The sequence below is a fragment of the Sphaeramia orbicularis genome, chromosome 16 (genome assembly GCF_902148855.1).
Source record: "Sphaeramia orbicularis chromosome 16, fSphaOr1.1, whole genome shotgun sequence".
In the NCBI taxonomy this organism is placed as follows: domain Eukaryota; kingdom Metazoa; phylum Chordata; class Actinopteri; order Kurtiformes; family Apogonidae; genus Sphaeramia; species Sphaeramia orbicularis.
The window spans coordinates 2,209,475-2,222,711 of record NC_043972.1 but is presented as its reverse complement, the minus strand read 5'-3'; the positions used below and the strand labels follow the sequence as shown (position 1 = coordinate 2,222,711).

General features: G+C 38.7%; 1 protein-coding gene across 4 annotated transcripts in view; it reads right to left on the bottom strand.

Annotated features, from left to right (window-relative positions):
• Window positions 1-13,237, bottom strand: part of adgrb1a (adhesion G protein-coupled receptor B1a) — a 298,620-nt gene that overhangs the window by 153,210 nt on the left and 132,173 nt on the right. For 2 of the 4 annotated variants that reach the window (XM_030157689.1, XM_030157686.1), the window contains exons 4-10: window positions 11,932-12,090; window positions 11,118-11,222; window positions 6,376-6,540; window positions 5,840-6,004; window positions 4,269-4,433; window positions 3,145-3,309; window positions 2,894-2,995 (exon numbers count right to left, since the gene is read on the bottom strand). In XM_030157689.1, coding sequence (XP_030013549.1) covers window positions 2,894-2,995; window positions 3,145-3,309; window positions 4,269-4,433; window positions 5,840-6,004; window positions 6,376-6,540; window positions 11,118-11,222; window positions 11,932-12,090 — 1,026 coding nt within the window. Of the gene's footprint in view, window positions 1-2,893; window positions 2,996-3,144; window positions 3,310-4,268; window positions 4,434-5,839; window positions 6,005-6,375; window positions 6,544-11,117; window positions 11,223-11,931; window positions 12,091-13,237 lie in introns of all 4 variants that reach the window. The other 2 variants (XM_030157687.1, XM_030157688.1) reach the window with 2 other exon arrangements.

Genomic DNA, 13,237 nt, shown 5'->3' with positions numbered 1-13,237 from the left:
CACATCATTTGCACATATAAGGTCAAGACTTCCGACGAACATTTCTCTGAGTACGACATAATTGTTTATCAGCAGCAGCGGTTGTAGTAAAAACTGAAAAAATGTCCAAACTTCGAGCCAATTACCAAAATTGTTCAGTTGTTGGTTGTATTAACGAACACAAGTGGCTGAACGGGACAGAGCAGCACAGCCAACAACCTGGAGGGGGTGGAGCATGAAGTGGTTCATTTGCATTTAAAGGGCCAGCGATCAAAACCCCCTTTCTGGTGTCATTACTCAGAAATAGGGTTGAAGATGGACCTGTGGAGTTGAATGAATGAAGAATTCAGACCCAAACAGAGCATTTACAGTTTATGGAGAGCACAGGGAAATGTTTGAAAATGCATAATTCCATTTAAAAAAGCAAAATATCACTTCTTTAAAATTCAACTTCTGGATTTCACCAGATCTGTGCCAGGGCACTGGCAGGAGAACTAACCTAGCATACACATTTTTGATATTGGCTACAAATTGCAAATAACGTTTGTTGATGTATATGGGAATCAATATGTGAAATAACTTTTGTTGGATCCTCATGTGCAAAAACATGGTGTCTTATGTGCAATTATTCATTCTTGTACATATTTTATCCTTCCACTTATTTTTATTTATGAACAACAAGAACAAGGTATTTTTATTATCCCCGAAGGGCAATTTGTTTTGTAGCCAGCAGACAACAGATAAAAACAAATACCATAAATACAACAATACAGGTATAAATAATTAAAGTGTGCTCTATTCTTTTAATTTTTGTACTGGTGCAAGCACAAATTAATTGAAGAGTCAAGCAAATTTCACTCCATGTGCACTTATGTATGTATTACCGTACTTTACGGACTATTGGCCGCACCTGACTATAAGCCGCACCCCCCCTGTTTCCAACGTCTCGCCATCGATTCATTGATCCCAAGCTTATGTGCAGCAGCTCTATTTCCTTCTTCAACAGCCAGATCGATTGTTAGCCCAGAAAACATAAATTAGCCGCATCATTTTTGAGCCGCGCGTTCACAGTGTGTGGAAAAAAGTAGCAGCTTATAGACTGGAAATGATGGTAAGAACAAAAAAGTCTCTGTTCTATTCTAATAGAATGGAAAACTTGTGGATATGGAGGAAATCCACAAAGTATCCAGCGAACATACAAATTCCAAACAGAGATGCTCTAGTCCATATATTTACATATGTTTAAATGAAATAATTTATTTGTATAGCTCATGTATCCTGTGGTAGAGTGGGTCGTCCAATAACCGAAGGGTTGGCGGTTCGAATCCCGCTCTGTCCTAGTCAGTGTCCTAGTCAGTCCGTTGTGTCCTTGGGCAAGACACTTCACCCTCCTTGCCTCCAGTGCCACTCACACTGGTGTATGAATGTTTGGTGGTGGGAGGGGCCGTAGGCACAAAATGGCAGCCACGCTTCTGTCAGTCTGTCCCAGGGCGACTGAGGCTACAAATGTAGTTTACCACCACCAGAGGGAGAATGTGAGAGTGAATGAATAATGGGTCAATAATGTAAAGTGCTTTGGGTGTCTAGAAAGGCGCTATATAAATCCAATCCATTATTATTATTATTATTATAATTATTATTATTATTATTATTATTATTATTATTATTATTATTATTATTATTATTATTATTATTAAACAGCAAATAAAAATCCAAGGAAAATCAAATAATGGTGCAAAATGTAAAGGTTCCCTGTTGTGGGCCAATAACTTTGGAAGTAAATGTCAGTAAAAAAAAAACATAGTAAGGCCAAATATTTGAGTCGAATTAAAGATGTTTTAGACTGTTTATTGAAAAAGAATTGTCAACAACAGTCTGAAAACCTCTCAAGGCCATATTCAGTGCATTTTAGAGGATACGTTTGTTTTCTGACATAAAGCAACACACACGTCTTCAATAGAAACAAACCAAGCAGAGTTTTTGGTTAACTATTGTATATGATGGGTTACAAAAGTTACTTGGAGATACATCTTACTGCATGTGTGAACAGTCAACCCCATGTTTTCTTCATTCATTTTTTATTGTTATTTATTTACTGATAGTTAATGTATTAATGTATCAGTAGAGCTCTGTGATACCAAACCTATCTTTTGTTTCACAATAAATTGCACTCAACAGCAGTATGTGCGATGATTTCTATGACAATTTGCTTTCTACAACACAGCATGAAAGCAACACAAACATGGGCAAGCGTGAAAATCAGCAGGAGTCAGACTCCAACAAGCTAAAACATAATGAGGTGCACATATCACACAATGGTCTATGTCTGTTGAATGGATGTGGTTTAGATCAGAAGTCTGGCATCAACTAAAACTATAAACTATACTTGGCAAATTATGCTGCAGACCAGTCCATAAAACAGACTCCACCACCATTTACCTCTCTAACCTAAAAGTACAGAGAGTCTACAAATTCTATGAACAGTTTTATATTTTAGGATTAATATTTTATGTTCTGCTAGTAGATTAATTTAAATGTTACACAAAGGTTCCGAGTAAAAGAAGAAGAAATAATGAAATACGATAAAGTGCAAGCGTATATCTAAAATCTAATGAGAAGAAATTGTCCTTTCCAAGTGGTAATTTGAGGTAAACTTTATTTTAGAGAAAATGTGCTATATTGTGACATATATTGGTGTTCAGATATGAAATGACCTACATTTGAATATGAGGTTATTGGTCATATTTCACAACCAAGAAACTGATAGGTGAGTACAGTGGTTTGACTGTAGAAAATTGTATTAATCTGTCGCACAAGACACACATAACTGAGAAAATGTTGGAGTTCTTAGTATCAGTACAGAGTATCTATTTATAGCGAAATATCTGGATACATCCCTAAGGCGGGAGCTTACCCATGGCATTTGGAGGACAGCGAACTGCCGCTGTATCCCCAGCTGGAGTCATCTTCCATACGACATTAGAGAAGTTGTCTTCGCCACAAATTTCATGAGGTTCTATTCAAAGAGGAGCAGAAAAAGAGCTTCAGAGAGGATTGTGCAATAGAAAAACATTCAGCAATGGCAAACATAGTTTCATACAGCAGCTTTTTGGTCCCTGATGGAACATTGCAGATAGAGTTAAACCCATGTTTCTACTCACTGACCTGGACATCTCTTTTCATTACAGCGCCGGACCTCCTCTCGGTCTCCTGGACAGGGCTGCCCTCCGAAAAAGGGCCCATAACAAATCCTGTTTCTCTGTTGACTGCCTCCTCCGCATGTCTTAGAACAGCCCGACCACAAAGACCACGGCTGCCACTTTCCATCCACTGAGCAAATGCATATAACAGAATAACAGGATTACTGAAGGCATTACATACATATACACACACTCTGTATACACATGTATTCTGCTATAAGTGTATCAAGCAGTTTATTATACAAAAGGACTACTACATTGTCGGTACATTTTTATTTTGTTCCCAACAAGTTGCATATACGACAAATACGCTGTATTATTTTTATATATAATGCGCTGCTGAGTTGTATTCATTTCCCCCAAGTATTAAAATGACTTGACAGAGACTTAAGTAGCTCTATATAGCTCATTGATAATTCATAGCATTGTTTAGGTAATGAAAATGGGCTGCTATGTGGAATGTTTACAATCACATTTATACGTGTTGTGATTTGTGGTAAATTGGAAATGTAGAACATGACATCACTATAGGCTTCACTGTAAATCTCAGTAGATGCAAAGTTTTTTTTTTTTTTCATGGTACTGGTGTTAAAAAAACCAAATCATTTTAAAGCTGAATCAGTGTTTTTTCCTCCTTTGTTTCAACAAAAAAGATGAAGATTAAAAATGTTTCGTATGTGTTGTAAACAGACAAAGCAAAAGAAGAGCGCTGACTGGAAAACAGTGAGTCAAATACACCCCATGTTCTCCTCTGTGGCTTCACTAATGCTAAAATGACCACCCTCTGCTGTCACTAGAAATGTAATTGTTGATTTGAAAACTGTATATTGTTCACATGCCTAATCTTTAACTGCAGTAGCTTTGCACAAACATTCAGCACCATGGACAGCACCCAAATGGGCTGGAAGGGGCACATGGTCTTTTAAAGTGGTTTGTCCATTGGCTTTCTGTGCATCTAACATTTTTTTTACCAACTGTGTGTTCCACAGAAAACATAGGATTGATAATCCAAAATAGAAACGTGCATAATAAACATAATAGTTTTATCTTGGTCCGCTGTAACTGCTTTGGTCAGGCTGTAGCTCATACCCGGACACTCTCCGAGGAAGCAGTCCACAGTTTCCAGCCACTCTCCTCTGCACTCGGAGCCTCCATATGAGGGGCCGTTACACTCCCTAGTTCTCTGCATGGTCCCATTAGAGCAGGTGGCGGAACAGGAGCTCCAGCTGGACCACTCATTCCAAACCCCATCCACTGGTAATGATAACACCAAACAGTAAAACAGTCACAACAGAAGCTTGTTAGTAGATTCATTTGCTGATAGTTACATTAACAATTGTCTATTATATCAAAAAGCACACTAATGCTTTATGGGTGCTTCAAACTACAGTATTAAACCATTAAATGATAGTTTCCCCCCAGTTACACTGTAATTCAGTGGCAAAATGATACAATCCTGAGGTTTTGAACTATAATTGATAGATGAAACCACAAATGATTTGCTTGAAATCTTATGTAAATCACATTCATATGTTCATTCATCTGTGTAGTCTTTATTTACATGAGTGTATTTGATTTTGACCATAGCTGTCCAGTCTCTCAGGTTCCTTCTCTAAGGATACAAAAAACCTTCAGAAATTCAAACAGGTTTTTTTTTTTTTTTTTAAGTTATTTGTGTTAATTGAGTTTATGAATGATTTTGTATCTTTTCTGCAGCAAAATGAAGGACAGGACTTCAGAAGCGAAAGCTTGCTTTACAATAATAATTAAATACATAAATAAATAAATAAATAATTACTACTATTACTGCTATGACTACTACTATGACTAGAACCAGAGGTAACAGAACTAGGACTAAACCTAGGACTGGAACCAGTGGCTTCATTTCTAATCAAATACTTTAACTTCACAAAAAAGCTGAACCTAAGTATTGGTATGAACCTAACTGTTGAGACTTCAGCTGGACAGGAAGATTAACTTACAAGACATGACTAATTATTCTTTCAACTTTAGTTGAATACTTCTGGAACTGGTTCAATTTATTAATTAAAAAAAAGGAAAAAAAAAAAAAAAAAGAGCTAAACCTAATTTACCCCTGAACATATAGGAGCCTGAGATTATGTGTATACTGGGGCACCTTAAACCCTGAGATGGATCATGTTCACACTGACTGACCGACATAGGATCATATAATTGTATTCTTTAATGTCGAAGTACTGTTTGTTGTCTGTTTTGTTCTTTGTTGAGGTTGTTTTATTTTGTTTTTATACATTGTTGTCACTTAGGTTATTGACTTCATATCCTCTCACATACAAAGTCATGTTGTATACATGTAACCTGTGACTGAAAAAATACTCAATAAAATAAGTTGGGGGGGGGGGACTTTCAGGACAAGGACTAATAGTACAGCCATGTTCTGAGACAGATAAAGCAAAAATGATTAAGACTAAAATTCAACAATTGTGCGACCATTTCAAATCAATATTTTACATATAACTGAGAAAACAGCAGTTAGTTAGTAGCTAGTTAGTGGTTCATATGTGTATCTTCCCAATCTATTGCTTTACCGAGAGTTTTATTGTTTCATCCTTTCAGTACACGGCATTAACTTTCTTGTACACTCTAGAACACACCTCATATGTCATTAGCATGTTCCTCACCTGGACAGACAGCTATGTTGCAGAATTTAGTCTGTTTCTCTGGGCCCTCACAGGGATCTCCCTCAAACTGTGGTGGGGTGCAGGTTCGTGTTCGGGACCTGTAACCCCGGCCACAGGTCGATGAACACAAACTCCACGGTGACCACTCGTCCCATGCACCGTGCACTGGAATCAGAGCAGCTTATGATTTATAGAGACAAACACAGGGGAGAGTAAAACAGTCTGAATGGTATGGACATTTTATCAGTTACTCTGCTTTTAGGTTTGGTTGGGTTCGAGTCTCCCTGCCTGTCTGCATGTAGGGAAGCCTGAGAAGACCCTGTAATGGATGTTCATTTATCAGGAATCAAGTCCGCACTACAGGCAGAGCCCTTACTGCAAGATGAAGGTTAAAAATCATCCCACAGATTTGCTAAGTGCCTGTAGAGGAGAGGGGGGAGAGTCGGCCGGGTCTTGTATCGGCGAGGCAGGTTCCAGGAGAGGGCTGGGCGAGCGCAGGCAAGTGGTGTGGGAGGAGGGGGGAGTAGGGGGCTTACCTGGACAAACAGCAGAGTTGTTGCAAGGTCTCTGCTCTCGCAGTGGCCCACTACACTGGGTGCTGTAGGAGGAGGACACACAGAAACGAGTGCGACTCTGCCAGCCCTCCCCACATGTGGCAGAACACACACTCCACGCTGACCACTCCTCCCCTGAAGCTGAGTCTACTGAGGAGGAAGGGGGGGTCGGGAGAAGGATGGGAGGATAAAGAGGAGAGAGAGGACGGAGAGGAAAGGAAAGGAAAGGGCCAGAACTAATTAGCATGCAGGACACAGCCTCTGCGGCCAAAAGAGGAAGGGTGGTGCTGCGGTGACAGGGGGAATGGAGCTGGGTCCGGTTTCAGGGGCCGCCTCCTTCTAGGTTTGCATTTTCAGACCAAACAGGTGGTTCCAACAAAAGGCTCCTCCAAAATGTCACTGAGAAACATGGCCTAGTTTTGCAATGGTCCTTTAATAAAATATAACAAAACAAACTTGGCACATCTTAGAGTGTTTCCAGACTTTATAGTGTTGAGTACAGGTTCAATTTCATTTTCTTCTATGGCATCGTTTCCTTGGGTAGATTTATGGAACTAGATTTCCAGATGTTAAAAGTGAAACAAAAATAAGAACTTGAGAGTAACTAAAACCTACTGAAGCAAATAAAAGTAATAATCTCAGATGTAAACCTCTGCAGTAAAAAAATTATTTCTTTTACTTCATTGAGTTTGTCTCATATTTCAAACTGTTGCCTCATATACTAACATTAATCTTATTCTATGAATATTTTGATATAAAAACCTGAATTTTCTCTGAGCTTTAATAGACATCTACATGATCAGTGCATTAAACATTTGGAAAAATACATGATTTACACTGAAAAATGCTAAATACAGAGGATAATATGATAATAAATGGTGAAAAATCACTTAAGATAAGAGAAAAATTCATTTGGGAACTGCCACAAAAGTAGCACTGGGTCTTTATGGGTTAAAGAAAACAACATCTTCATATTGGTTGATTTTGGATTTTTCTGTTTGTTTATGGTTTGAGAAAATCATAATTTTTGCTAAACCCACTTGGATTTGCTAAAAAAAAAAAAATATTGGCACATCTTAGAGTGTTTCCAGACCTTATAGTGTTGAGTACAGGTTCAATTTCATTTTCTTCTATGGCATCGTTTCCTTGGGTAGATTTATGGAACTAGATTTCCAGATGTTAAAAGTGCAACAAAAATAAGAACTTGAGAGGAACTAAAACCTACTGAAGCAAATAAAAGTAATAATCTCAGAAGTAAACCTCTGCAGTAAACAAATTATTTCTTTGACTTCGTTGAATTTGTCTCATATTTCAAACTGTTGCGAACATTAATCTTCCACCACAGAAGTTGTACATTGGTGCAGATGAAAACAACCTGCACCAACTCGCTGCAAACTGTCTCAGTCTGGCCCCAAACACTGCAGCAGTTGTTGGTGGGAATATGATCTGACCCAATTTGTTGCACTTGGGCTAAATGATTCCAGTAACCAGGTGCACTTTGCAGATGGGGATGTGTACGGACAAAAACAGCAAGCCAGTTGGAGAATAAAATGAGGTCTGACCAGGTTAATAACAAAACATGGTGCCTTCTTGATATTTGGGCCATGCTCTGTATTTATTCTCTTACTCTTGCCTTGAAAACATCCAATGAGATGAAGCAACTTTCTCACATGTTTGACTGTATTTTATGCTCTGAAAGTTGTGTATACTGTTGAGATTATTCATCCAAATCCTGTTTAACCCATAAAGACCCAAACAGCAGCCAGAGACCAAAGTCATCTACTGATCTACAATGGTTAATAACTGTTGATGCACTAATCCTATCAATACATGTAAATAATTGGTGTAAAATACAGTTTGTTGTCTTTTCATGGTCATCAGATATGACCCATTTGGACGTTCAGAGGCTCTGTAGTTACCGTTGGAACACCGTCATCTTCTACAACATTGATTCACCAGTAAAACCCATGGAGTCGGATCAGTGACAGTGGATGGAGATGGTTGTTTTTATGTTTAATTAATGATATATTTTGTTGAAAAAGTCACTTTTTCCTAATTTTTCTCTGTTTTGACATATAAAAAAACCCTGCTTTAATGGACATCTACATGATCAGTGCATTAAACATTGGGAAAAATACATGATTTATACTGAAATATGCTAAACACAGGGGATAATATTATAATAAATGGTGAAAAATCACTTAAAAAGGTGAAAATAAAGAGAAAAATTCGTTTGGGAAGTGCCATAAAAGTAGCACTGGGTCATTATGGGTTAAAGAAAACAACATCTTCAAATTGGTTGATTTTGGATTTTTCTGTTTCTTCATGATTTGAGAAAATCGTAATTTTTGCCAAACCCACTTGGATTTGCTGAAAAATATATTGCCTAAAACATGAAAGGTGCTTTTCTTGTTCGGCTGTCTTGTTCAGAAGGATTGCATTTTCGAGATTTCATGGTTCATCAAGGACTTTTCACATTTAAGGGCATTTTTCTAATTTCTGCTGCCATACTTTCTCAAAAAAATAAAACAGAACTTGAAATTTCCTTTTGAAAATAAACAAGATAAAGTATTTTGACTTTTCCAACTACTGTACTGATTCAGACCGCAATAACTGAGTCATAGGTAGATGATCTGGGTCTGTAGGTGCAGTTCCAGGCCCGCTTAAGGTCCAGTCCACCAGTGTCCTTCAAAAGGAGGCAGCCCCTGAAAAGGAGCCCAGCTTCTGTTCTACTGGTCTGTCTTTAGCTGTAGGGCTCTGATGTCATATCCTCTACATTGACTTCCGGAGCTGGAAGTGAATGCTTTCTCTCTTAGGATATGTCGATCATCTGTTCAACACTCAACCGCTGTCCGCTCAAGAGGTCAGCTGATCAATAAAGGGAACAAAAAAAAAAAAACATTAAAATAAAAATCGGGTAGTCACAGCTGTTCAATAAGTGAAGCAGGGAGAGGAGAACTAAAAAGGTTGTGGGGAATTGACTGGTCAGTTAAAGTGATACTCCACCCAAACCTGCCTTTGGAGCATCTTGAGTTTGGAAAGGTAGCTGTATATGAGTTTGTAGGTTCTTTCTTTAGTCCGCATTCACATCATACATAAGAGTTTTGGTAGACATTTGGAGGAAACAAGGATACAGAGGGTAAAAACAGGAAGTAGGGGTCAAACCAGTGTAATATTTATGGTCAGTGTCCTTAAAACCCCAAACCTAGGTCATCATTTCACCAGAGGATGGAGATTATCAAGACAAAAGATGCCCTCGTAAACTCACAAATAAACAAGCATGTTCATTTTGACTTTACTGCGCTTAGTTTTGTCCCAAAGTTTCCTTTATTTTTGTGATTCTGTGCAGCTTTACCAGCAGATCTGACCGTATGCTACAGGTCTGTTGTTCCCATTCTGAAAGTGTGTTCTCTGTTTGGGCCTGTGACCACATATTATGGAAAAACACCACATAATTCAGTAACTCTAATTTTCACTACAGTAATAGACCAATAATGTGCCACATGTTGTGCTATTTGACTTGAATGCAACACATGAAGAATTTCTCGAATTTTCATAAAAATCATTGTCATAAAATACAAAAGTTCTGATTTTTTTTAGGATTAAAATGTTATTATTCCATGATGTTGACGTCTTCATGTATATGATGATAATAACTGAACTAACAGAAGGAATCACAATGAAAAGACACCACCAATCACAAACTGGAATGGTATATACTATACTATGACTTTAATCAAAGCCAGTGGTTCAGGTTCAGCAGAACTGAGTGTGATAAATACCCAATGGGTCACATGATTTACAAAAAAAACAAATCTTACCAATATATCCAAACTCACAAAAACTTTTCCTTCTACAGGGTTAATTACTGGAATAGTCTTTTCAAAAGGCTCCTCTAAACATCATAAACATGTATAGTGTTTTACATTACGCACTGCTACACAATATGTGACAAAATTTTACAAAATTCAAGTTTCCAGGCTTTTTTATGATTGCAAAATGTGAGTGCTATTACATAATCAAGTAAAAATGTTTGTAGTTTCTTGTTTTGTTATTTTTTTGTTACTGCTCCTGTTTTATGTGCAGTGTTTTTACATAATCCGTTGTTACACAGTCCCTACAGGCAGCCAGGGAAATGCCACAAAATGTCACAGAAAATGTTTTGTTTTTGGGACACGATTGTTTGCTTAACCACAAAACTTGGCTTATTCACAAGCAACAAATTGGGTTATGTTTCATCATAAGTCTTGGAGTCTATGATGTTTAAGTGAAAGACACACAGATACACAGTTTATTATTGTATTCTATTGAAAATGGAGTTCGACTGACAGGATTTTAGCAACATAAGTTGAAGAAGAAACTACAAACGTCTTGAAGCTACCCTTCCAGTGATTGCTGCTCCTGTTTTTTTTGTTTTTTTTTGTGTGGAGTATCACTTTAACAGAGAGGCAGGACTCCGTTTGATATTGTGTTTTACCGACACGACACAGTGTCCTGTTATGACCTCACAGAAAATACAATTTCACTATGTTCAGTCAGGGTCCATGTTGGAATTAGTCCGTTGCTGACGAGGCACTACTTTGGGAGATTTTGATAGATGTGTGTGTGTGTGTGTGTGTGTGTGTGTGTGTAGAGTGGGTGCAGCTGGTTGTCATGTGGTGGGTGGTCACCCAAGCTGCCACAGTGGCTGATGCATGGGATCCCTCTGCGTCCCGTTGTCTTACCTGTCTGAGGGCTCTGCTGTCCGCCGCGGGGCTTGTCTACGTCATCACGCTTGCGGCTGTCCACTGAGCGAAGAGACTGGCTGCGAGAGAGATGGCGACCTTTGCCTAAAGGGGAGGTGAGGCAAGGCCAGGGGGGAGGAGGGGGCGGGTGTTAGCAACCAGAGCTCCTTCCTTCATCAATAGGCTATATTTGGGACACAACCGTGACGTGATTGGTCACCCAGAACAGCATCAGCCAAACTTGGGACTTTTGATGTGCTGTCGTTGTTAATGTGTTGTGTTCTTAAATGTGCGCTCATTTGGTGTTTCCATCTGAGGCTTGGAAATAGCTCTGATGGTATGACTAACTAAAAAAAAAAAAAAAAAAAAAAAAAAAAACACACATAAACACACCTGCAATAATGACAATCTGCTGTTGGAGCTATTTGTCAGACAGACGTACGGCCAGCTCTGCACAAATAAAGTCACAATTCAGTGAAATGTTTCTTTCTTTGTGTCCCTTTAGCCATTCGTGAGTGCACGGATTTTGACAAACTGCGTGCGTGGTCTCGAAAACAGTCGACCATGTCATTATTAATTTTCATCGATCAAAGTCCCCTTTCCAACATGCACTCCTTAAGTCAAAAAACTGACTTACAGATGATGGATACACACACGGATGAACAGGATGCAAGAAAAAAAACAGGCAGAAGTAGCTGTAAACACAATTTACACACACTAATACTTAACAAAGCGTTAAAAGCCACTCAGCAACATATGAGGGTGTATGAACATACAAACACGTGTAAATAGAGGTAGATGTGTCAGAGCTCACCGGTGCAGGGCTGTGAATTACAGGGCCGGCCCTCCTCCACCACACCCTCACATAGGTACGATTCCTCCGGTGGAGACTGACAGGTCCGAGCCCGGGTTTGGATTCCACCCCCACAGTCGCTGCTGCACTGCGCCCACTGGCCCCATACACTCCAACCACCTGCACACACACACACAAACACACACATGCACAGGTCATCTAAAACTGCACATTAGCATCAACTTGATCGGTGAGTGGTAGGTTGAGGAGAAATTATTTGGTAGGTTGGGTTTAATATGTCAAGAAGGGTGAGTCACCACATCTCCTAAATGTACATTTATAGTGTCAACAACAGAGTATAATTATGATCTCAGATTGTTCTGAAATCTTCTGATTGCATGACAGGCAAATTGAAGGGAAAATTTTGTCATCCCACAGAGAAATCTTTTTCCTTCAGTCGATCAGAAAATAAGTAATGGAGAAACTTTAGTGGAGTAGAAGGAAAACAAAAGCAAAATAAAACATCTACTACAAAAACTGCATACTTCATAATATGAATGTAGAAAAATAAGGGACTACAATAAGTACTGACTTCAAGTCCAGTAACGTTAATGCATACGGTGCCACAAAATAAGGGTGTAGAATACGTTAAGGTCATTATTTTCCATAGAGTGGCAAGTTCTTGGAGTATATAAGTTCTTGGAGGTCTCAGATAAAATTAGGAGACCATTAATTTTAGTATTTACAAGTTATGTGTTTGAATAAAAGAACAAGAGAAGAAAACAGGTTCATATTCACTGTGAAACAACAAAACACTCCAAGTGCTTTTCTAGAAAAGACAGCGCAGACCTCCGCCAAGGCCGACCAGTGGGGTCCCCTCATGGGCCCCCCCCACCCCCGATCACCACCAAAATTTGATCATTTCTTCCTTGTGCCAGTATCAACATTTCCTGAAGATTTCATGAAAATAGTGTTGTCTGATCTGAAGGTGCATAAAGAAGTGAATAGACAACTTTTCAACGACTTTTCTGTCTAATCTGCAAAGTAAATCAATTTTTTTGTTATTGAAAGACAAAACTCATATCTCAGTCGCGTCAGACGTGAGATGCTTTCATTGCTGCCACCACGTTTATATTTCTGTTACATCATTTAACATGTGTGCAGTAATCGACACCTGTTAGAAACCAGGAGATGTACTTGAGTACTCTGTTCAATTCAACTTTATTTATAGAGCTCATTTCATGCACAAGGCAGACTCAATGTGCTTCACAACAGGTATACAACATAAAAACATTACAAATAAAAAAGTATCTTGTGTCATGGTTTC